At 42.0% G+C, this 26,327-nt stretch overlaps 1 protein-coding gene across 1 annotated transcript in view; it reads left to right on the top strand.

The window, feature by feature from the left end:
• The first annotated feature begins 7,471 nt into the window (after nt 1–7,471).
• The window catches only part of RGS22 (regulator of G protein signaling 22), a 108,300-nt gene continuing 89,444 nt past the window's right edge, over nt 7,472–26,327 (top strand). The window contains exons 1-3 of the mRNA XM_036338586.1: nt 7,472–7,581; nt 8,021–8,049; nt 20,036–20,098. Of these exons, the coding sequence (XP_036194479.1) occupies nt 7,557–7,581; nt 8,021–8,049; nt 20,036–20,098 (117 nt within the window). The 5' untranslated portion in view covers nt 7,472–7,556. The remainder of the gene's footprint in view (nt 7,582–8,020; nt 8,050–20,035; nt 20,099–26,327) is intronic.

Genomic DNA, 26,327 nt, shown 5'->3' with positions numbered 1-26,327 from the left:
ATTGCCATCAAAAATTAAAATCACAATGATAAGATGAATTTCAGCCTTTGGTGCTACTACTCTTGTTTACACACAGAAAGGTTTAGAACTAGGCTTAAGTTGTACCCTACCACACCAAGCCCAAGGAAGGACTGGTACTTTTAAATGAATAAACAGGGAGGACGCCTGAAATTTTGCTCTTGGTTGTCAAAGACACACACACACACACACACACACACACACACACACACACACACACACACCAGTCTCTCCAGCAGTATTTGGGAGGATCATTAAATTAGTGCACCCTCTTGCCCTAAGCAGGCTACATAGAGTAGCCCTAATGCAAGTTAATCCTTGCAATTCAGGTTAGCCTTTGTGACATTTGCTTTTGGGCTCATATTTGTAACCTGATCATTTTTCTTTGTCCACAGAAGCTTAAAATGATGATATCACTTCTTCCTTGTTCCATGGTTATGTTGGCTTCTCATATCACAGTTTTAGCTGTTTCGTAGGGAGACTGAGATGCTCTCCAAAGTCCCCCCAGTTGAATTGCAGGTGTACTTCAAAGTCAGTGTTTAAGTAAGGCCACCTCAAACACATCCCTCACATTTGCTAACAATATGTCCAGAACCAAAAGGGAATAAACAAAAAGTTAATCCCATTTATCCATTTATTATAAAGGAATTTATTCTTTTTTTTTTTTTATATTTTATTGATTTTTTACAGAGAGGAAGGGAGAGAGAGATAGAGAGTTAGAAACATCGATGGGAGAGAAACATCGATCAGCCGCCTCCTGCACATCTCCTACTGGGGATGTGCCCGCAACCCAGGTACATGCCCTTGACCGGAATCGAACCTGGGACCTTTCAGTCCGCAGGCCGACGCTCTATCCACTGAGCCAAACTGGTTTCGGCGGAATTTATTCTTTATTTATATTAATCCTCACCCAAGGATATTTTTTCCATTGACTTTTAGAGAGAGTGGAAGGGAGAGGGAGAGACAGAAACATTAATGTGAGAGAGACACATTGATTGGTTGCCTCCCACACTTGCCCTGGGGATCAAGCCTGCAACTGAGTTACATGCTCTTGACTGGAATTGAATACAGGACCCTTCATTCTACAGACCAGTGCTCTATCCAGTGAGCCAAACTCATCCAGGCAAGTTAATTCCATTTGTGTAGATATATTTTCCATTATAAACTTCTGGTTTTGAACTGCATTGGTTTTCAACAATGAAATAGATTGTTGCAGAAAATTGCCTTTTTGAAAAAACTAGCTGGTTTGGGGGCCAGAGACAGAATAAAATTAGTTTTAAAAGTAAAACCTAGTCATCAGGGAAATGCAAATCAAAACCACAAAGAGATAACCACTTCAGACCCAGTAGGATGGCTATAATAAAAAAGTCAGATAATGAGTGTCAGGGAGAATGTAGTGAAATCAGAACCCTCATCCACTGCTGGTAGCAATATAAAATGGTTTGGCCAATTTGGAAAACAGTCTGGAAGTTCCTTAAAAAGTCAAACACAGATTTGCTAAACCATTTAAATTACCTTTTGATCTAGTAATTCCACCTCTAGGTATATATCCAGGAAAAATGAAAACATATGCCTACACAAAAATTTGTACATAAATGTTCATAGCAGCATGATTCATAATAACCAAAAAGTAGGAACAACCCAAATGATTATTAACTCATGAATGGACAAATTATGGTATATCCATGCAATGGAATATTATTCAGCAATTAAAAGGTAAGAAGTACTGATTCATGCCACAACATGGATGAAGCTTTAAAACCTTATGTTAAGTGAAAGAAACCAGTCACAAAAGACCAACATGTGGTATGATTCCATTTATATGAAATATCCAGAATAGGCAAATATAGAGATACAGAGGGTAGATTAGCGGTTGCTGGGGAGGGCAGAATAGGAGATGATAGCTAAAGAAGTTTCTTTGAGGTGATAAAAATGGTCTAAAATAGATTCTGGTGATAGTTTGCACTTCTCGATATACAGTCAAACCTGTTCTCAAATGTCTCCCATCTTGAACAATTCAGTTCTTGACCAAGTTGTTTACAGAAAAAAATGTCTTGGTGGTTGAACAAAACTTCAGTTCTCAACCCAACAACTCTTTCAAGCTGTTACCTCAGCATGACAAAAAGCATCTCTCAGGCGACAAAGGAGAGAATGCTCAAGCATGAGTCAGTTAACTGCTACACCTTGTATTGTTAACATCTCAGGAAACTGCTGTGAATATTTTTTTTTTTTTGCTGGTGAAATGGACAATTAATACAATTAAAACATAAAGAGGCCATCAAGAGTGCTGATGTTGCTAAAGCTGTGAAAGCACTCATGAAACAATGATCACAGGCAAAGGGGTAAAAAATTTATTATTCATTTGGATAAACAAAAGCATTAGTCGGTAATAGAATTTCAGAGGCAATGTTATGTGAAAAAGTGAATATGCTGTATATTGACCAATGAAAGATACCCCTGAAATGAGTGCTGGAAGTGATTTGTTTAAGGCTAGTAGGGGGTGGTTCAATAAATTTAAGGAAAGTATTTATAGATTAGATAGTACATTAGACATGCACTGTATATAAGAAAGGTTAAAATAGGGAGATGTTACCGACTGGGGTTACCGGCTGGCACCTTGGTTCTTCTCATTGGCACAGAAAACAATTTAAGGACAATGAAAACAAAAGTAAAGCAAAGTGGATTTGTTGAAAATACACTCCAAGCGAGGAGCAGACCAGTTAAGAGAGAGAATGGCCCCAAACTTCCTGGGTTATTTGGTTTAAAAGAGGGATTTTCTGGTTGGAGACTTTCATTTGCATCCAAGAATGACTGACAGAAAAAGGGTTATATAACTACTAGAGGCTCTGTGCATGAAATTCGTGCATGGGTGTGGTCTCTAGGACTGGCCGGCAATCGAAGCGTGAGCATCTGGTGTCGAAGGGCAGGTCCCAGCTGACCTCTGGGCCCTGGGCAGCACCTGGGCCCCAGGACCTCCCTCCACCTGAGTCACTGTGCACGAATCCCCACAGAGAGATGCGGTGAGCACGGCTGGATGCCATGGGCCTGGGCGCAGCATGGGCCTCTGGGCCACCCAGCAGCTCTGCATGGAAACCAGGCAGGCAGTGCGCACTCTCTCCTGGCCAGCCTCATGAGACCGGCTCCTGCACGAACCCATGGGAGCCCGATTGGCCCCTGTGGTCCTGGTGGCTGCGGCCTGGCTCACCCATGGTCCTGCTCTCATTGGGGCCCACCAGGGCCAGCAGTGCCTCCACTGCCGCCTGCTGCCAGTGCCGTGTCGCCAACGCCCACCATGTTCCGCGACGCCCTCTGGTGGTCAGCGCACATCATAGTGAGCAGTCGAACTCCCTGTCAAACAATTTGCATATTAGGCTTTTATTATATAGGATATTTCTTCAGTGCATGCCCTTACCCATATTGCATACATAAAATCCCATGGAGGTGGGGGGTTGGGAGAATCAAAATCACAATGCAAAAATTTGAGATGTTTTTATTGATTTCAGAGAGAGGACGGGAGAGAGAAACATCAATGATGAGAGACATCAATCACTGAGTGGCTGCCTTCTGCATGCCCCCTACTGGATATTGAGCTAGAAACCGCAGCATATGCCCTGACCTGTAATAGAACCAACAACCTCCTGGTTGCTGCTCAACTGCTGAACCACACCAGCTGTGCTCGTGTGATTTTCTTAAATCACATGAGATTATTTTTAGAGAGAAAGGCTGCATAGCATGGTTGTTAAAGAGCAAAGACTTTGGCCCTGGCCAGTGTGGCTCAGGTGGTTGGATGTTGTCCCATGAATCAAAAAGTTGCCAGTTTGGTTCCTGGTCAAGGTGCATGCCCAGGTTTTAGGCGCCATCCCCCTTGGGGTAGTGTGGAAGGCAGCCAATCTATGTTTCACTCTCACATCAATGTTTTTCTTTCACTCTCTCACCCATCTTCTCCCTTCCTCTCTCAAAAAAATCAATCTTTTTTTAAAAAGAGCAAAGGCTTTGGATTTGACAGATCTGGATCAACTTCTGGCTTCTACACTTTCAAACTGTCTTTGAACAAAGTATCTCACCTTTCTAAGTCTCAGTTTCCTAAACTGTTGAGAATAATAATATCAATCTTTTAGGGTTTTTGTTGGAAGCGCATAGTAAGTTTGCAATTTATCTAAAATAGATAAATCTCTGTGAACAGGACACAGTGCAGAATGATTACAATGGAGAGAAGGTGTTTCAACAAATATGTACTGAGTGGTAGGCACTCAGTAGTGAGCTATGGGGACTGGGGCATAATACAAAACATATTTCCTTCAGTCCCCAGGAATTTGTCTGGTGGGTGGCACTGAGGGTAGAGGGTGCACCTCCTTGTACAGATTATTTTAATAGTAATATGGTTTTAAGAGTATACAGAAGCAAGCGGAGAAGCCAATGAAAGTGACTCATGGGAAGGTATATCAGGGAAGATGACACCCACGCTGAGTATTGAAGGATGATAAAATTCGGCCTGATAAAGACCAGAAGGGCTTCCCTGGTAGCAGAATCAGCACAAGCAAATGCCTGAAATGCCTATGTATCTGTCACCTCTCTAGTTCATGTCTCCCAAATTCCAGGCTCCCCTCTGAATTGCAAACTAAACATCTTCACTTGGGTGGCCAATAGCCTTATTAAAATCTCCCCCACAAGGTGGTCCACTTAGCTTTTCCCATCTCTGATGATGGCGACTCCAGCCTTCTGGCTGCTCATGCCAAAATCCTTGGAGTTATTCTCAACAACTTAATGTTGTGACATCCCCATATCCAACTTGTCTGGAAATTCTCTTGGCTCTACCTCTAAAAAAATGCAGAATCTGAGTTACTGCTATGGGTATGAGCCATCAGCTCTTGCCTGCGTCTACTTGTGGTCATTCACATTCTCTATACAGGACCCAGAGTGCTCCTTTTCAAATAAAAGTAAAATCACTGTACGGGTACTTCTCCATTCAAAACTCCTATGGTTTGAATTTCACTCGGGGCCCACAAAACCTTTCATGATTTGTTTCTTCCACTTCCCTTTACCGTTCTGTTCTTTTCTTCTACTCTCCCTTCACTCCATTTGGCCCTCTGATTTTGTTTGGCCAAGGTGGTGGTTTATTTGTCTTTGTCTATGAAATACTGAAAAGGCAGGTGTGATGGTTCCTTGCAATACAAGCCCCCCATTGTCTTACTCCTTGCCTAACATTCACATACCTGCAGGCTCCTGGCTGGCATTAGAGACTCCCCACCCCCACTCTCACTGTAGGAGGCAAGTATGGAGTCACTGAAGGTTGTAAGGAGGTCAGATTTGCATTTAGATTATTTTGCTTTCAGCATGGAGGATGGATTTACAGGGAACTCCACTGAGAGAAAAGACTATAAGAGGAACAACTTAATGGAGTTTTTACAACAGTCCAAATGGGTACCTGTGCTAAGGCTGTGTAGTGGGGGTGGAGAGAATTTTACAGATTCCCACAATACCTTAAGGTAGAATTGTTATTGACGGGGTCTGCGCTTGGAGCAGGCCCCACTGGTAGTGTGTGGGTTCTTGACTTTATGTAGGAAAGATTTCACAATAGCAGCCCAGGTGATTTGGAAAGTGTGCTTATTAAAGCTAGGGGCAATAAAACAAAGGACGGGCTTAAGGTAGAAGAAGCAGTCAGAAAAAGTCAGAGAAACGGGGGCCTTGGAGATAGGTTCAGGGGATACGCCCCGGATAAGCTGCTGCTGCCCTATGTTCCCCTGGTTGCAAGTTCTGTGGGATCCCTGACAGTTTAGGAGAAAACCAGCAGTGATATGAGGCGTGGGCATACTCTAGTGAGAGTGCGCTGAGGGTAGAGTGTGTTTATTAAAGCTGAGAGTACGTGTATTAAAGCTGGGGATAGCGAAACGAAGGAAAGGCTTAGGATAGAAGCAGCAACAGGAGAGAGTCTAGGTGGGACTGCTTTGACTTTGAGAAATTAAAGTTTCAGTGACAGAAGGGAGCTCACTGGGATGTTAGAGGAAAAGGGGCCCTAGAGACAGGTTCAGGGGGTAAGCCCAGGACCAGCTGCTGTTGCTCACTGCTCCCCTGGATGCAAGTCTCAGAGGGACCTTAGAAAAAGAGCAGAGACAAGACATGGGTGTGTGGCCCATAGCTTCTTTTGTCTTGAGGCTTTTTATCTCTCTCTGGTCAGGGGATCCTAGAGGAAGTCTCAGAGGAGGGTCCCAACAGAATACTCATTCGCTTTTCAGGTGTGTCCTTTAACACATTGATTCGTCAAAATGTGTATATAGAGGGGTTAGGGTTATTTTCTGGTTGGTTTTATTATTAAAGAACGTTATTGAAGAGGGACCAGGACTGACGCCGGTCTGCCCAGGCAAGGTCTGGACTGTGTAACCATTTGCTGCTCCTAAGGTTGCTCAGTTGGGAAGATAAACCTTGTGATTAGCTGACTGTAAATTGCTCAGATGGTTTGGCCTTGTTTAACTATTTTGTCTCAGTTTCACTATTCCACCTGTCAAGGAATTCCCCTAGCTTCTTACTAACCTCCCACAGAACTAGGACCCCGTACTTGACTGAATATGTGCTTTTTGCTTCGAGTCACTTGGTGCTGCCTACTGAACTTGGAGTTTTTGTAGGAAGGTGAAATTTGAAGATAAGGAGCAGGAAAATGTAAATTTCCTTTTGGACATTTGGATTTGGGAGCATGCAAGGAAAAGCCAGCATAGTGTATAGCAAGCAGTAGGATTTACAGTTCCTGGGCTCAAAAGGGGAGGACTGGGCTGGAAATTTGAGTTGACCATGACTTAAATGTTCATTTTTTTCTAATTACAAGTTGTTTCAAATTTCACTTTTCACTTAAACTCAACGTAAGTTTTTCTGATACACTACCAGCATCCTGAAGTTACTGTCCCCTCTAAATGGCCTCCTCGGGTGATTTTTAAAGCTTAGATATCTTGAAAATGCAGCAGTCCTCACCAATGGGAGCAAAAGTCCGGGAAAGACCTGGCTTCACGTGCTCATGAGCTCATGAATGATATTCGCTTGTTACACAGGCATCCATGCAACCGGAAATGAACTCGAGAGATGCGTGTCGAACGTCCTCTTTCATTAGCAAGAAAACTCTTGAGCCCACTGCTCCCTTCTCCCTCCTCTTCTCAGGCCCGCGGGCCTTTTCTTACTGTGGGTCGTCCCATTGCCCGACGGGCAGGGGCCTCCTGTTTCGGGAGAACCGGCCTGTAACGACGCGCGTCTCCAGGGGCCTGGGCGGAGGGGGGGGGGGGGAGGGCGCCCGGGTGGGTTCGGGGCGCGCGTGGCCCCCGCCAGTCTGGCCACCGTCCTGGCCTCGGGCGCGCGCCCTGCCCCGGGCCGCCCGCCGCCCGCATTGTCTAAGCTCCATAGCAACTCGGGCGAGGCGGGGCCGCACCGCACCGGCCGGGCCGCGCGCTCCGCGTCGGCTGCGCTCCCGGGACGGACCGGCCGGCGCTGTGGGCGCTGGGCCCGACGCCGATGGGGCCCTGACGGCCCGGGGACGCGCGGAGCGCAAGGGCGGCGGCATGCCCGAGCGGCGGCTCACCGCGGGTAGGTGGCGGCCCGCGGGACGGGGCGGACGGGCGCCCGGACCCCGACCTGCCGCCCGTGTTACCGTCCCCGCCCCGCGTCCCCTCTCCCAAACCTCGGAAAACGCCCCCCCCCTCCCCCATTTCCCCGGAGCGTTTTGTTACCATATTCACCACCTCTTCTCCCCCCGTGGACACTGCCCCGATGGCACCAGGTTATTTTAATTTGCTTAATTATCTGCTGTGCAGCTGGACTCATCACAGGGAACCCGTGACCCGCTGGTTCCGGAGGCCTCTCCCCCCATTTTAACCTCGAATTCCAGCGTGAGGTCCAGTCCAGGTGCGGAAAGTGCACCGAGGGCTCCCAGTTCACCGAGCTTGCCCGTGTGTAAGGGAGGGCGAGGTGCTTTCAAAGGAAATCAGATCTGAGTGAGATAATGTAATGTTTTATCTTGTTTCAGAGCCACCAACTCTGACAGAAGCAGACTTTGTAAGTACAATTTAGAGGGCTGCTATTTTTCCTCTGGCTTTTATTTTATTTTTAAATAGCAAATGTAGAAAAAAGCTGTATATTTTCTTTTCTTCTTTTTGCCAAATGAGTGTGATAGAAGCTTTGGCTTAGTAACAATGGTGCTGATGGAGTACAAGACCCTTTTACAGGTACATTTTTAAGAAGGGGCTCATTGATCTTTGTAGTGGATGCTATTCACTGTTAAAGTTTGTTTACATAAATGGCCTCATTTAATTTCTTTAAACTCTTTAATGAAACCCTATGAGAGAAAGGTTTTATATCCATGGTTTTATCGCGATGAGGCCATGCAGTTCCTGGTTGTAGTAAACATCACTTGATGGTGTTGATTGAAAATAAGTGGCCAACTTAGAGTTATGGTTCCTTTAAAAATGTACTGAATGTTTTCACGTCAGACTTCTGGAGAGTTGAGTAATGATAAGTACTTTGCCATATACATTATGTATATTGCCCTTCGGGCGAGTACTATATTTAGGATGGGTTTTACTGTGTTTCTTACTGTGGATTTAATGAACTTGTCCAAGGTTAAGCAGCTAGATAGGAGGTAGCAGAGCCTAACTCCTGCTATCGTCTGAATAGGATTTCAAGAGCTATAGCGACTTCTCTGCATTATTTGCTTATGTCCTCCAGCACTTATTTCTCTGGTTGGCCAATTATCTTATTTGCTTTTGGCTTTTAATTCAACAAACATGAGTACCTTCTAAATTCACAGTGTAGTGATCAATGCTGACGATAAGTCTTGAAAAGTTCACAGTCTAGCAGGGGCTCTGAGAGGAGAGGGTTAGGGCTGTGCCTGCTAGCACCTTCCACGTTCGCCCTCTCAGGGCTTTGGCCCACTACCAAGAGAGAGACCAAGGGAGAGAGGCACATAGAGGACGTCACAACTCCTCCATCTCCTCATTGCCTTGGTATAGCTGTGTAGCAGCAAATTTCTTTTTTTTAAATATATTTTATTGATTTTTTACAGAGAAGAAGGGAGAGGGATAAAGAGTTAGAAACATCTATGAGAGAAATCGATCAGCTGCCTCCTGCACGCCCCCCACGGGGGATGTGCCCGCAACCAAGGTACATGCCCTTGACCGGAATCGAACCTGGGACCCTTCAGTCCGCAGGCCGATGCTCTATCCATTGAGCCAAACCGGTTCGGCAGCAGCAAGTTTCTTTTCTTTTTTTTTTTTTTTTAATTAAATCTTTATTGTTCAGATTATTACATTTGTTCCTCTTTTTTCCCCCCCAAAACTCCCCTCCTCCCAGTTCCCGCCCCACCCTCCGCCCTCACTCCCCACCCACTGTCCTCATCCATAGGTGCACGATTTTTGTCCAGTCTCTTCCCGAATCTCCCACACCCCTTTCCCCCCCAAGAATAGTCAGTCCATTCCCTTTCCATGTCCCTGATTCTACTACAATCACCAGTTCATTCTGTCCATCAGATTATTTATTCACCTGATTCTTAGATTCACCCGTTGATAGATGCATATTTGTTCATAATTTGTATCTTTACCTTTGTCTTCCTCTTCCTTTTCTTAAAGGATACCTTTCAGCATTTCATATAATCCTGGTTTGGTGGTGATGAACTTCTTTAGCTTTTCCTTGTCTGTGAAGCTCTTCATCTGACCTTCAATTCTGAATGATAGCTTTGCTGGATAGAGTAATCTTGGTTGTAGGTTCTTGGTATTCATCACTTTGAATATTTCTTGCCACTCCCTTCTGGCCTGCAAAGTTTCTGTTGAGAAATCAGCTGACAGTCGTATGGGTATTCCCTTGTAGGTAACTGAGCCTCTTTCTCTTGCTGTTTTTAAGACTCTCTCTTTATCTTTTGCTCTTGGCATTTTAATGATGATGTGTCTTGGTGTGGTCCTCTTTGGATTCCTTTTGTTTGGGGTTCTCCGCGCTTCTTGGACCTGTAAGTCCATTTCTTTCACCAGGTGGGGGAAGTTTTCTGTCATTATTTCTTCAAATAGGTTTTCAATATCTTGCTCTCTCTCATCTTCTGGCACCCCTATAATTCTGATGTTGGTACGCTTGAAGCTGTCCCAGAGGCTCCTTACACTATCCTCGCATTTTTGGATTCTTTTTTCATTTTGCTTTTCCGGTTGGGTGTTTTTTGCTTCCTCGCATTTCAAATCATTGACTTGATTCTTGCGCTCCTCTGGTCTGCTGTCGGGAGTCTGTATAATATTCGTTATTTCAGTCCGTGTATGCTTAATTTCTAGTTGGTTCCCCAATATAAGATCGAGGGTCTCATTAGTTTTCTTGTAGATCTCATTAAGTTTATCGGCGGCTTCTAAACAATTATTGAGAGACCTTAAAAGTGTGGTTCTGAACTCTATATCTTCCATTGACAATTTTGTCCTGTTTCTTTGTCTCCGCATTTTGTTATGCTTCCTTGGTGCACCCCCTAGTGGTCTTTGTTCGCAGTCTTATAGTTAAACCTTGATTGTTGTAGCTAATTCCAGGGAGGGTTTGACCTCCAGGCCAAGTGGCTATGAGAATCAGCTGTGTCAGCAGTGAGAGAACTTCTGTCCTCTAGGGAGGTGCTAATCTGGCGTTTGCCTGAGGCTATCCGGCAAATGCCTCAGTGCAGGGCTTGGGCGGGGCGGGTCGCACAGGATCAACACGGTGGGCCGGAGAGAGCAGTTATGGCGGCTCTCAGTCCTGTCCCCAGGGGCTCTGCCTCTCTGAGTCCCAGCACCCGCTGCAAAGCTCAGAGAGAAAGAGCAGCAAGTTTCTTTAAGCGGCTTCCTGAACTATTCTTCATTCCAGCCAGAGGCCAGCATGTCTGGGGTCAGCTAATCTTTCCCGTGCAACTCCAGCATCCGTGCTCCAAAAAGCCCTCAGCAGCATCACACTTAACCTCGGAGCAGTCTGCTGATCTCTTCAGGATTTTGTAACTTTCGAAGCCTCTATCAGTTGCTCCTCGTTCTCTTGGTTCCTTTGATGCCACTATCTCCCAGTTCTTCCATCTCTCATTTTATGTCCCCCCTTCTGGCTCCTTTTTTTCTTTGCTGGTGAAAGTGTTGACCTTCTTCAGGATTCTGTTCGACAGGCTTTCTTTCGGGGAGCTCCTCTTCTGCTAGTTTCAGCTACCCTTATTTCACAGGGCTTCCACACTTACTATGTACCGGTTAATAATGCGGATTTTTTCAATAGATGGAATTACACATATGTTGATATATATGCGATTTGATATGTATGCTCTTTTGTTGTATTGACAACAAGCTTCAAAACTTCGTATGTCAAATTTTCTGAAGATGTTAACATCATAGATATTTTTACGCTTAAAAATGTCGAATTTCGTGCCAATAAAAGCATTTGTGGGAAGCTTTAATTCATTTATTTTGAAGAAAAGTGTTTCTGAAAGTTATCGTATACTTTGGGAAGCCTATGGTGAACATGCTCCCATCTCAAGATACTGTGAACGCTGGTTTCAACGCTTTAAAAGTGATGATTTCAATGTGAAAGACAAAGAACATCCAGGTCAACCGAAAAAATTTGAAGACTAACAATTACAAGCATTATTGGACGAAGATGCGTGTCAAACTCAAAAACAACTTGCAAAAAGATTAAAACTTGATCAGCAAACAATTTCTGATCATTTACAAGCAATGGGAAAGATTTTAAAGGAAGGAAAATGGGTGCCACATCAACTGTACGAAAGACAAATGGAAAACTAAAAAGTCATCAGTAAAATGTTGCTTCAGTGGCACTTAAGAAAGTCTTTTTTACATTGACTTGTGACTGGCGATGAAAAGTGGATTTATTTTGAGAATCCCAAATGCACAAAATAATGGGTTGATTCAGGCCAACCATCAACATCGACTGCAAGGCCAAATTGCTTCAGAAAGAAGATAATGCTCTGTTTTTGGTGGGATCGGGAAGGTGTGGTGTATTATGAGCTTCTAAAACCAGGTGAAACCGTTAATACTGATCACTACCGACAACAAATAATCAATTTGAACCACGCTTTGATCATAAAACAACCAGAATTTGCCAGAAGACATGGCAAAGTAATTTTGCTTCATGATTGTGCACCATCACACACTTCAAAACCAGTTAAAGACATGTTAAAAGATCTTGCCTGGGCAGTATTAACCCACCTGCTGTATTCACCAGACCTTGCTCCTTCAGATTACCACTTGTTCCGATCGATGGCACACACACTTTCTGAGCAGCACTTCAACACGTACGAAGAAGTGGAAAATTGGTTCTCAATGGTTTGCCTCAAAACAAGAAAAGTTTTATTGGGACGGTATCTACAAATTACCTGAAAGATTTGGGAAATGTGTAGATAGCAATGGACATTACTTTGAATAAAGCACTTCTGATGTTTCTCTTGAAATTACCATGTTTTCTTTGATTACAAAATCTGCATTATTAACTGGTACACCTATACAGGCCTCTGGCCCAGACAGCTCTTCTGTCAAAACTCTATATGCATTGGGTAATGGGGAGCCTTCATCATTTGGATGTCCCTGCATCACCTCAACAGTCTAAACTCTCTCCCTAAGAGAATTATCAAAAACCAATAAAATCCAAAGTCACCTAAGCCGGAGCCTTTTTTCCTTTCCTTCACCTCCCTCCTGCAAGTTCCTTTCATAGCCACATCTTTTTCCCCATCCTCACAGCTACTGTCTTATTTCAGGCCCTCCTGGACTTCAGCAATACTGGGCATGGACTTTGGCAATACTCCTAGCTGATACCACTGCCTCCAAAATTCCTTCTGCCAACTCCAGTTTTTCTTTGTCTAAAGCATAAAGTGCAAATCTCTGTGCATCAGCTATGCCAGGTGAGATTGCTTTGCAGTCTAACTTTAGATTTTCCTTCTCATGTCACTCTTACCCTGGCTTCCAGATTGCTACTAACTCTTTAAAAAATTATCATGTTACTCGACTACTCACGTCTTTTCTTAATCCTACTATTTATTGAATGTTGACTAGATGCTAGTATTTAATCTCAAAGCAACTCTGAGACCACACATCTAGTAACTGGCAGAGCCAGAATGACAAAAGCCTCCCTTCCGTATTCAAGCTTTTCTAGAATGCTTCAACCTTCTTTAACCTCACCTCCCAATTCTTTCTATATGATAAAGACAATGTTCATACTGTGTTTGGTTTATAAAGTACTTCCACATGCTTCTGCCCCAGCCAAACTGCCCTGCTAGCCTCTTTGCCTTTGCTGTCAAGTTTCGTCTCAGTTGCCCTCCCTCATCTATTTCACAATTTTGCACATTCTTCACCACCCAGCTCATTTCCTCCATGAAACCTTTCCAACCTAAACTTGTCCAAACTGCCTTTGAGCTCTGGGCAGCTTTCAGTTGAGACCAGTTTGTGACTAGATCCTCAAATTCATAATGTCACCAAGTATTATCTGTCGATTAAATAATTCATATGTTTTGCATGTATATTTCCCTCTGTTTTTCAGAAGTTTAAAAATATTTTTTCTCATTAATATTTTTAGAAAAAAGTATGTGGCAGAGATCTCTTGTTCCCCCAAATCCATTCTACCCCTTTCCATAATATGTACTAGACATAAAGTCTACATTGTCTAGCTTCCCTTGCAGCTAAATGTGGTCATGTAAGGATGCATGGCAGATCCAAAATCATAAAGATTTATCCTTATGTTTTCTTCTAAGTATTTTATAGTTTTAGCTCTTACATGGATCTTTGATCCATTTTGAGGTTAATTTTTGTAGATAGTATAAGATAAGGACCCAACTTCATTCTTTTATATGTGGATAGCCAGTTTTTCCTAGTATCATTTGTTGAAAAGAGTATTCTTTCCCACTAAATTGGCTTGGCGCTCTTGTTGAAAATCATTTGATTGTATATGAGAAGATTTATTTCTGTACTCTGTTCTATTCCAGTGGTCTGTATGTCCCTCTTTATGGCAGCACCACACTGTTTTGATTACTGTAGTAAGTTTTGAAATCAGATTATGTGAGTCCTCCAACTTTATGCTTTTTCAAGATTGTTTTGGCTATTCAAGGTCCCTTGAATATGAAATTTAGGTGTTTTTGTTCTACTTCTTTGAAAAATAAAATGTAATTGAAATTTTGATGGAGATTGCATTATATCTATAGATTGATTGCTTTGGGTAGTATTGTCATTTTAACAATCCATGAACATGGTATGTCTTTCTATTTATTTATGTCTACTCTAATTTCTTTCAGCAATGTTATATAGTTTTCAGTATATAAGTCTTTGCCTCCTTGGTTAAATAATTCTTTTTGATTCTATTGCAAATGGAATTATTTCCTTAATTTTACCTTGGGGGTACATAACTTTTTTTTTAGTAAGTGATTAAAAACAGATGTTTATTATTATTGATGTTTTATTTTTTATTTCTAAATGAACACAATTCTAAATGAAATGTAAATTTCTCTCTGTCTTATAGTTAACTGTGTATCTGTGGCTCCTCTATCTCTATAGACACTGTAAATTCCCAGACAAAAAAGGCTAGGACCTATTGGGTAATCCTGGAAAGGCACGGCTGTTTGCTTTTGTGTAATGCTGCAGTTGAAGGAAACTACACCATACATGAGACAAGGACTTTCGTTGTTATTGTTAATATTTTAAATCTATACAAGGTTGCTCCTGTGACTTCTACAGTTATCTTCTTAGAACCATACATAAATATATAACTTTTTAATATCAGATTTTATGTTTGAAATGACTTTATACAATTCCTAATCAAGATTTTTAAATTGTGATCCTTATAAAATCCTTGAATAGTCTCTATTGATGAGAAACTATCACCTAATAGGTATTAACATTTTTTGGACTATTTTTTACTGCCATTCAAATTTCTAAGAGTTAACATTTAACAGTTCTTTCTTTTTTCATGACAAATATGTTAAAATTTCTAAGGATAAACAAATAGAATTAGAAATCAATAAAAATTTTTATATAAAAATATTTCAAAATAATGACCAAACTCTTATTGCAATATATACATACATCTTTTTGAGCAATGACCTTGTGACTAGCTTGTTTACTACTATAAGGATCCATCAGTTGCCAGCAGACAGAAATATGTGATATATGTGAATGCAGTGATTTGGGGCCATCATCTTAGCCTTCCAGGACCTCCCGTCCCCCTTCCCTCCAAGCTGTCAGCACCTTCGGCTGTGTACTGTCTTCTTGGACACCTCGGATGGAGACTCCTCCAGCAGTTTCATGGGGCAGTGGTATGTTCTGTAGCTAGCCAATAAATCCCTATCCAGGGGCTTGAGCAACTCCCTGGCTATGTTCAGTGTCTGACAGAGGAGCAGTGGGTGTGGGAGGAGGCTCATAAATCACCATCTCCAGGGGAGGGAATTGGACTCAGGAGTCCCAAACAAGGTTGCCCAGAGATCACCATCCTGGGAGCTCCAGTCATCTGTGCTGTGCTTGTTGCCTTGAGGACTGAAGGGGTCCACTTCTACTTGACCCATTGGAGTCCAGTGTCTGTCTCCCACTATGTGCCATTGTACCTATATCTGGTGGGAAGCTCTGGACTGGTGATTGGTTTATTTAGGAAAGAGAAACAAAATTTTAATATATTTTAGGAAGAAGTCAAAATAGGTATAATTTTGGAAATATGGTCTATCCTAGCCCCTGATTGATGATAGGATTCCCAATCTAAAATGTGACAATTTAGGAGTCGACCTTGGAAATTAGATAAATGGCTTTGGTTTAGCATGAAAGGAAGTTGGAAGCCTGGGTTGTTTTTCTATTTTTGCCATTAGCTAACTGTGACCACCTTTACTTGTTTTGCTTTCATGGGAGTTGAAATTATTTAAAATGCACTTCAAGTGCCATTTTTCCCATTTGCTGATTCCTCCTACTAGATAATACCCTTTTCTCTGTTGGGAGAAATGGCTTATCGTGTACTTTTCTTATGGCATTTGTTATATTCTTTCTTGGACTATGGTTTTTTGTATGAATTTATTTTATGTCCTCTTTCCAGTTTATACAGTTTTTTATGTATATCTTTTTTTTTTTTTTTTTTTTTTTTTACAGTTGTGAAGTGATTTTAGTTTATCTGGTTTGAAGGTGCAGAAAAATAACTTTTTAAGGAAAAAAATTGCCTACCATAATTAGCAAACACATATAAGCTATTTTGCTTAACCCTCTTTCAGGAAGAACTTTGAGACTAAAGTTTAGTTTGGACTAAACACGGAAAAGGCACACCTGTAATACATGAAAAAACAGGTTGCATTCAATTCTGTGTATTCAATTCTGAAGAAATGTTTCCACCTTCCATTGGATCATTGAGCAGAGAATCTGGGTTGCAAATTTTGCAGTCAGGTTCATGGAATGGTGTAATGGAGGAATTGATTGTAACTCAGTTTTCTTCCTGATTGTGTCATTAACCATCACCAGTTGGTTATTTAAAACATTAAACCTGAATATGGCGACTTAGTTCATTTTAATACGACCATGTGACTGGATTGTAAAAACTTACTGAGAGTAACTTGTTGAGTAAGACTCCCTCCACGTTCTGTGTGGAGTAGGGTTCGGTATCTGAAAGAGGAGCCGCACAACAAATGAGAGAAAAAGACACGAGATAATTTTGCAATATTGGGGGACCAGGCGGCAAGCCCCGAAGGACTTCCTGCGTGCTCAGGCCTCACCAAGCTTTTATTGATCTGGGATGCACCCATAGCATAGCCTTTAGGCAGGTGACCCCCTCGTAACAAGCAGACTAGCCCATCAGCAAGGATTTACATAATAATAAATGGGGGAGTAGTTTCAGCTACCACTGTCTGGACAAACAGAGGTGGTGCCTAGCTCCGAGCTTTGCTAGGGCTTCAAAGGCACCCAGCCTTCGGGGGGTTTTGGGGAGTTCTCTGTCTATGCTTATCAGATAGTGAAGGCAATAAACAGTTTCCCACATAACTGAGCTACTTCTTCAGATCAAGGCATTTAATTTTTTTTTTTTAATTAAAGGGTTTGAGAACAAAGGCTTTATCAGATCCTCATTGCTTCACAAGAGCCTTTGTTACTAATGTGACATGATCCTGGGACACACTGAATTAGTAGAACTGCAATGGGAAACTATGCTCATTTGTTTAGCGACGTGCAGGCCTGCCCATCAGAGTGGGACAGGAGGACTGAGCAGAGGACACTGGTAGACTACACCTCCTTCCATTGCACCTGCCCTGACACCAGCAGAATCACTGATGGTGACTACTGGTGGAAACAGAGACAGTTTCAGAAAAGAAATACAGATTTTGCCGAAACCGGCTTGGCTCAGTGGATAGAGCGTTGGCCTGCGGACTGAAAGGTCCCAGGTTTGATTACGGTCAAGGGCATGTACCTGGGTTGCGGGCACATCCCCAGTGGGAAATGTGCAGGAGGCAGCTGATCGATGTTTCTCTCTCATCGATGTTTCTAACTCTCTATCTCTCTCCCTTCCTCTCTGTAAAAAATCAATAAAATATATTAAAAAAAAAAAGAAATACAGATTTTGATGTATTTGAATGATACTTTGACATTTCCATGGTTGTGAGTGCAAACCTGAGGATGTGACTGAAGGCCCAGGAAATGCTCCCGCAGTGTGGCTCGGTTTCCAGGGAGACCTGTGGGAACTGGAAGCAAACTGCTCCCGGAGAGGTTAGTTAGGGCAGTGCCAAGTAGTGCATGAGGTGCAGACTGGTACCACTGGAGACTTATCAGTTCCTGTCGAGATGAGTTCAGAAATGGAGAGGAAACAGAAATTTTATGGTAATTTGACAGAGTATGTTTGTATCTATTGAATTTAATTTTTAAAAATGGTCTTGTATTATGTATATATTTTATTTCATCTTCTAGTAAGTCATTCTTAACTGCAGTTTACAAAAGTTATCTGAAATAGATTAGCAAAAGAACAAAACAAAACAGGTACTTCATCACAGATAGTTTGCAAAGCATTGAGCGTCTCTTAGACGTGTGAGTCATCTGGAAATGAATATATGAATCTGAGGATTATCTAGAAATAGTTGGCCCTGTGGCTGGCCACAGTCTAGGCAATAATAAGGCTTATCTGACTCTATGAAATACACATTCTGTTTTATAGCTAAACATTAAAAATGTCTATTTTAGAAAAAACTAACAAGGGACTGACTGCACTCCACTACTATTGCAATGAAAAGTACTCTTCCATCTGCAGGTTTGTGGGCATGAGCCTGGAGTGCAAACTTTGGCCGCCCTGATTGTGGCACAGTGCTTTCTACCTGAGAGAGATAAAAACATTTTTATTGAACTCAATTGATTTCTCCTGAGAGTTAGCAGAAACTACATAGTTCACTAAATAAAGTCCAGAAGATTAAAGTAATTTGGAAAGGTAAAATTTGAAAGGTTATTCATCTTACAGCTGCCACCAAATGTTATCTTCCTTGTTCTGCTTTATTAGATCTTTGCCAAACAGAACCCTGAGAATATGTTACTAAGGTGCCATTATGGCGGTGGTAGATTTATGAGATCCTAAATTTGTTGTTGTTATTTTCATCAGTTCAGATTTTAATAAGTTCCTTGGTATAAATCCTGTAAGTGATTATAACTCCATCTCAATCCTACAATTACCTAAAGAAATTACCCTGGAAATCTATTGTTTTAAATATTTTTACTGATTTCAGAGAGGAAGGGAGAGGGAGAGAGAGATATAAAACATCAATGATGAAAGAGATTGATCGGCTGCCTCCTGCACGCCCCCTACTGGGGATCGAGCCTGCAACCCAGGTATGTGCCCTTGACTGGAATCGAACCCAGGACCCTTCAGTCCATAGGCTGGTGCTCTATCCACTGAGCCAAACCATCTAGGGCTGGAAATCTATTTTTTACAGTAGATGTTAATATACTATCATATCTTCCTTATACTTTTACACTGTACTTCAAAACATTTTGAAAAAAATTGGTCAGTATAAAAAGAAAATAATCAGCCATATGGAAATAATAGCACTGTCCTATTATTAACTTTCATGTTAGATTTGTGAAATTGAAATATAATTATGAATAACAAAATAAACACATGTATTATACAGCAGAGTATGCCATGCTGTGCTTTTGACACAATGGAAACAATTACTAATAAAATAAGGTGTTTTATTTGGAAGAGAGAATTTGCTCTTGGCAGTGGCTTTCCAATTTTGCCAACTTTAAAAGTGACTACGTTGGGGGATGAAATAGCTATGGAAAAATGTATACAATCTTTATTCTTTGAACACATACATTGTCAAAGTTTCTTTATGCAAAAGTTAAGCAGGCCCCAGATCACTGAAGTATCCCTTTCTGAGAGGGAAGCAGTAGAATGTTTTCTTCACTTAGCTTATCACTTTCATTAGGCAATTTCATGTTAACCCCAAATCACTGGTTCTGTCTTTACTGCTCTGCCCTTATTTTTATTAAATGTAGATTTGAATAAGTCTGTGGGAAATTTACCATGTATAGTATTTTGTATTTGTCAATGTTTCATTTAAGTGTGCTATCTTTTCTTTTCTTTCTTTTTTTTTTAAAATATATTTTATTGATTTTTTACAGAGAAGAAGGGAGAGGGATAGAAAGTCAGAAACATCGATGAGAGAGATCGATCAGCTGCCTCCTGCACGCCCCACAGTGGGGACGTGCCTGCAACCAAGGTACATGCCCTTGACCGGAATCGAACCCGGGACCCTTGAATCCGCAGGCCGACGCTCTATCCACTGAGCCAAACCGGTTCGGCAAGTGTGCTATATTTTCACATGTTCTGTTTCCCAGCTAGTGCATTGGCTAGTACATTGTAAGGGTCTGCTCCACTTTCTTTATTTTCCAGTTTCTCCCTCAGAGGTTGTAGCACTTTGCGTAGCTTATAGTGAGGATTCAGTGTTGACTGACTGAAAAAGATGTGAAGATCTACATATAATCTATTGATAGCAGAATTCGAGAATAATATTGGCATGTTTTAAAGCATCTTAGTGTAAGCATAACATTTATGTTTGTTTGTTTTGCAGGAAGATTCTTTGGCAACAGATAATTTCCTTGTGGACTACTTTAATGAATTCCTAAGCCTTCCAGTGAGTGTATTATTATTTCTATTGAATATATTATCAAAGCAAAACATTGTAATCACTGGGTTATCTTGTAAGACAGATTTATCAGGGATAATATTTTTAAATATTAAAAATATTTAAACTGTGGCTCAGTTGGTTGGAGCTTTGCCCCGTGGTCCTGTGCACAGAAAGGTTGCGGGTTCCATCCCCGTCAGGGTGTTGTGGGTTTGACCCCTGGTTAGGGCACAGGGCGGGCAGCCGATTGATGTCCCTTTCTCCCTCTCTCTCTTTCCTTTCCTCTCTCTAAAATCTATAAACATATCCTTGGGTAAGGATTTAAAAGTATATATATTAATTAAAGCATTTACATAGGTTTGTATCTTTTTATGGAGATAATAATTTGGGTTTGAATCATATTTAGGAATTATTTGTATTGAAGAAAGGTAGAGTTTTTCTAATCATCAAAAAAGTTCTGTACTAAATCTGATACATTTATACTTGGCACCGTTTTAGGTTTTGAACAGAGGTGATAGGGATAGAATAACAAAAAATGTAAGAAGCCCAGCCAGTATGGCTCAGTGGTTGAGCATTGACCCATGAACTGGGGGGTCACAGTTCTATTCCCAGTCAGGGCACATGTTTGGGTTGCAGACTTGATCCCCAGTGTGAGGTGTGCAGAAGGCAGCCAATCAATGATGTTTCTCTCCCTCTCCCTCTCCCTCTCCCTCTCCCTCTCCCTCTCCCTCTCCCTCTCCCTCTCCCTCTCCCTCTCCCTCTCCCTCTCCCTCTCCCTCTCCCTCTCCCTCTCCCTCTCCCTCTCTCTCTCTCTCTCTCTCTCTTCATCTCTGAAATCAATATGAAATCAAAATATATACTCATATATATATATATGAATCCTATGAAAAGAGTAGTGGGGAAGGATATGGACTCAGCCAGGAGGGGTGAAGGGCTCCACTATTTATCAGGTTTTGTGATCTTACCTCTCAAGAAGGTCACACTTTAAATAATTATTTTCAAGACAACAATTATATCTCAATAAAGCTGTTTAAAACTAAAAAAAAAAAAATCTCTGTATTGGGTCTGATTTCAGTTTCTCAAGATTTACATTTCATTGTCTCAAGATTTATTATCTTGATTTTTCACTTGCTTCAGAAAATAAATTCCCCTGCCTACCTTCCTTTTTAAAAAAGTCTAACTTTAAAAATGTCAGAAGCAATATAACAGTAGTGTAGAAAATTTACCTAAAACATGAGAAAGAAAATCAGCCATAGTCCTGCCGTCCAGTTAGAATACATGTTACCATTTTTTGTATGTTTTCTTTCAGGCTTTATGTGAAATCACAGATTTCTGTTGAGCTCTGTGCATTCATGGTTTTCATCCCACTCCAACTGATACCTTTATCTCTAGCTTTCATATATTTCATGCAGCCCACCTGTACTGCTTTTGCTTTCCCTCCCTCTTTGCAACTACATTTGGTACCACACAGTCTTTCTATTAACTCCCCATGCTTCACAACACAAGAGGCGAGAAGGGGAAATGTCACAGGTTTCCAAAAGGAACTGAGGAAGAGAAGGAATGATGAATTCTGAACCAAGTTCCTGGCAAGATTCTCGAACAGATTAGTAATGTTTGGTTTATCAGTGCTTAGCTAAGAATTAGAAGCTAGCATGGGTTTACTGAAAATAAATATGCCAAACTAATTTCTTTTGGGGGGTATAGTTATGGATAGGTATGTTCAGGCACCATAAATGTAATGTATTATGATTTCATTAAATAATAATAATAATAATTGAATCATGTTACCTCTGGCTCAAAATTCTGTTTAGTGTCTTCTCATTACACTAAGAATGAAATCCAAAATCCTGTATGATCTGGCTATTGGCATCTCTTGAACTTTATTTCCTACTCGTTTCCTTCTTGATAGTTCTTTTCCAGCCTAACTGGCCTCCTTTACGTTTCCCAAACTGGAATATGCCAGCGTACTTAGGGCTTTTCAGCCTGGAATACTCTTCCCTCAGATATGTGTATCACTTCCTTCCTGACTTAAATCACTCCTGTTCAGAAAACTTTCCCTCCCAACTCCGTCTAAAACAATATACCCAACACACGCTCCAACGCATGCTGCTTTCTAAAACATCTCTAAAGCCCTGATTATTGTCTCTGAGATTAGTTTTCAAATATTTGGATGGCTCACTAACCATAGCCAGTAGGGGTTGACTCTCAATAGCCTACAGATTGAAGTCCAAATTCCTATGTACGGAATTCAAGACCTTTTCCAATTTGGCCTCGACCTAACTTTTCTAGCTTTATCTCTAGCTTTGTAGACTTGTGCCTAACAATCATTCTGCTTCCCCTGACCCTCACCCCCCTTAACCAGTATGCTTTCTGTGCTCGTCTCCCAGTGCAGTGGGTAGTAACAGGAGTGAGGCAGAACTGTGTTTCAGCCCAGCTCCTCCACTCATCACCCTTGTGATCTTAGACACATTTCTTATTTCCTCAATTTCTTGATTTTTCCCCTCCGTGAAAGCAATAGAACTATCTTACCTTTTGTTGTGAAATGAGGTGATATATATAAAGTGCCTGGGCCAGAACTGGTACTTCTCTTTCCTTTTCCTTCATAGCTAGGCCATCTCATTCTCTATTCCTGGAACATGAGGGTCAGTCACTCTTTAATTAGATGGGCGAATCTTTATTAATCTAGAGGACAACCTGTGCCACGCCAATCTGTCACTGGCTTTCACTTTGAAAAATCAGACTTGAATGAAAGATTGCAGTGAACCAGTGTTTTTTTCCAATTTCAGGTCACTGAGCTAGTAAATGGCTGTCCACCCAGGTCCACGTGGCTCAGAAGCTTGCCCTCCTGCCCTTTAATGACTCTAGAACTGGCAACAGAGGGATTCACGGATAGTGTGGGTCACCATCTGTTGCAGAATCTGGCCTCATTTTTATCATGGTCCTCTGAAATGGGCTAAAACAAACAAAGCTAATGGGTTTGTAGGGTGCGTTAATGAAAGTATAGTTAAGATCAAGAAAAATATTAGTCTGGAGCACGGAGTGAATTTTTTTTTTTTTTAAATTGCATATAACTGTCAGCCCACATTTGGAATATCGTGTTCCGTTCGTGGTGCCATATACTGAGTTGTCCTGCCAAACTGGCCTCGGGTAGACGCAGCTAATGAATGCTCTGGAGACCACGGTAGGTGAGGACGGGTTGAGAGAAGTGTGGGTATTGAACCTGGCTGGGGAATGCACAGGGGCTTGGAATGGAGCAGCTCTTTCCACACATTTGAGGATCTGCTTGAGGAAGAGGAGGTGACATAGTCTATGAAGCTAGAGGGCAGAACCACGGCCTCCAGCATTTCCGAGGAGATTGGTTTGTCCTCACTAGAAGAAAGACGCCTACAGTTGGTTTTCTAACAAGAGAATGGGTTGGCTTGTGAAGGAGTGAACGCCCCGTGACCGGAGGTGGTCAGGTGCAGGTGAGGAAACCACCTGGGGAGATATCTTACAGGGCACTCAGGGATCGGGTGGCAGATTAGACTTCTCTAACTAAAGAGCGTGCGATTAATTCCTTCTCTTTACTTTCTCTCGGGGGCTACATTGTAAATTTCCTGAGACCAAGGATGGGTCTCTTGCTTCTGTATCTCCCAGAGCTGCTTCAGGATGATTGTTTTTATTTCTACATCTCCCATGTAAGATACTTGAAATAAATAAGTCTTCTGTAAAAACATTTTTTTATGTTAGAGGGGAGAAATAAATAAGCCTTCTAATGTTCTGTTCTTCTGCCTCCCCTCCTCTACCACCCCCTCCCAGTACGCCCCTACAATCGAAGCCTTTAGATTCTCAATCTAAAATCCTAGGTCATCTAGATTTCTGATACTTCTGTATCAGAAGATGACATGCCCAAGGTCCCATTGAGACAGGCTAGTGAGCCAGGACAAGCCGACTAGGGAAACCGAGACAGATAGTTGAACAGCAGTTGAGCCATCTAGTTAATACTACCTTCCCTAAGCCAGGGACACTTAAGAGTAAATGGTTTGCATTTCTCCTCCCAGCCACCCTACTCAGGGAGACAGATACAAAAATCCAATCAGTGCCATTTGCCAACCACACTGAAGGACAATGAAGTTAGAGAATAAACCTCATTTTGGTCCATCAGCATAAAGCTGATGAATATTCTGTTGAGATCCTCTCCTAAGACCTTCCTTAACCGTTCATCCTTTAAAATCCCTCAAAACGAAGGTCCCAGCGCCTGCTCTCTCTCCCAGGAGCATGCCTGCTTCTCTCCGCCCCTTCTTCCCCCACAGGCATGCACCTCCTAAACTCTAAGGGACCCCAGGAGGCCTGCAACCAGAGCAGCCATGGGCAGTGACAGTTCATCCCTGGCAAACCCCCTGAGCCTGAACCCCCTTTTCTCTGACTTCTTAGCCAAAGCAGCCTGGCCTGGGCTCACTTCCCAGCCCTTCCTTGTTTCACGTTCCCAGCTTAAACAAGCATCCTCTAAACTCACCTGGCCCTGTATTGTGAAATCTTTTCTGCATGAAGTCAAGCACCCACACCCTACCGGCCAGCCCTAGGCAGACCCGCTCAGGGCCGGGTCCCGTCTCTGGTACCACCGTAACTGGATGGTGGCAGACATGGGCCTGGGAATCAGGCTCGCCACCTCCTACGCTGTTTCTTTCCATTACGCCATGGCACCCTTGGGACGCACTGTGAGATCCAGAATTGATGGCTGGTAGCCTGCCTCCACGTTATTTTCTCGACGAGGGGAATCCAGGACAGTTGCTGCGATTATAAATAATTATGGCACTTTCCAAATCCCAGCTTTCATAACTCTGTTCTGTTTGTTCTGGCGCCAGGTTCACATTCAGATATTGTTTTCATGTGGTGTCTGGGAGGTTTCTTGCTGTCAACTCTTTATGGACAAGTGTTTGCTTCTTAAGTTTTCTTCTGGGCTATAGTGTGAAAACATTTTTTTTCCCCTCTTGGTTTTATTTTGTGTGTTTTATGCTCAGTGACTGTTGTGGGATTGAGTTGATGAGCCCACATACCGATTTAGGTTGGTCCTCTGTGGGTGGTTTAGAATGTTTGTGACATTTATGGTTTGCAGAAGCTGAAGGGGTGGCCTGGCCGTACCCTCCCTGCAAGGATAGGTATGTCATGTGTTTGCCAGACCGTGCTTAGCTATGTCCCTTTGGAATTTTACCATAACTTCTTTTTCTTTTGGACGGATTCTCCACACTTTTTTTTTTTTAAATCTGTAAACTATTATAATTTCTTACAGCTTTATGAGAGAGTTATATATGTTCGACGGGTTGTTCAGTAAGGGGTGAGAGAGAAAGAAGAGAGAAAGGGTATAGATTTGGAGAATGAGTGAGTGGGATGAAGGGAGATGAAGGGCTTGGGTCATCCCCTGACAGAATGTAATAACTCAGAGATTGGTTAAAGGTGTTGGTGGAGCTCTAGTATGTGCTTATGGGTGGTGAGCGTTGTAGCTCAAACATAAAGCACTCAGATTATTCGCGTAACTCATTTTATCAACTGAGGATACTTTCTATGCATTTTATGTGGCACATTATTCCTTTCATCCCATGGGCAAATAGTCCAGTAAATAGTTTATGGTTAAACATCTAAAATGACAATAAAATTTAGATTAAAAGAAGTTGTTATTGGTAACTGACTTGTTATATTCAAGGGTTCAGATGTTTTTCATTCACTGAGTAGTATGCATGTTAAAAATATAGATTTTGAAGCTCAATTAGTAGAGACAGAGTTGGGCCAGAGATGAACATGTATTAAATTAACCTAGTCATTAGTTTTTAATTTAAATATTGTTCAGCTACATAATTTGGCACCCTATAAGTTTCAGTGGTGCTTGGGCTGGCAGTGTAAGCCCATCACTAATTATTCACAGGGGTGTCCCCTCCCCTCTTTTCAAAGAAATGTGGAACCAGCAGTTTATTGTGGCAAAAATATTTTCCTGCACTTGTTTCTTTTGTGAAAATATTTTTCTCACACGGATGGCTGGTACCACAGAGTTAGCTTTCACCACCTTCAGGTCAATTCATTTTAGAACTTTTAGAAAACGATACCCTTGAAATAAGAAAAGTAAGTAAGGGAAAGAGCAGGCAGTCCCTAACAGCTTGTGGAGAATGGGGTTTGAGGCTCAAACTGAAGATCTGTCCTGTTACATGATTCAGAGTTGAGTGTTTTCTAAATTGGCCTCCTCAGACTTCCTCCAACACTCATTTCT

The sequence above is a fragment of the Myotis myotis genome, unplaced genomic scaffold, assembly GCF_014108235.1.
Source record: "Myotis myotis isolate mMyoMyo1 unplaced genomic scaffold, mMyoMyo1.p scaffold_m19_p_16, whole genome shotgun sequence".
Lineage (NCBI taxonomy): Eukaryota > Metazoa > Chordata > Mammalia > Chiroptera > Vespertilionidae > Myotis > Myotis myotis.
This window is presented reverse-complemented; position numbering and strand designations above follow the sequence as displayed.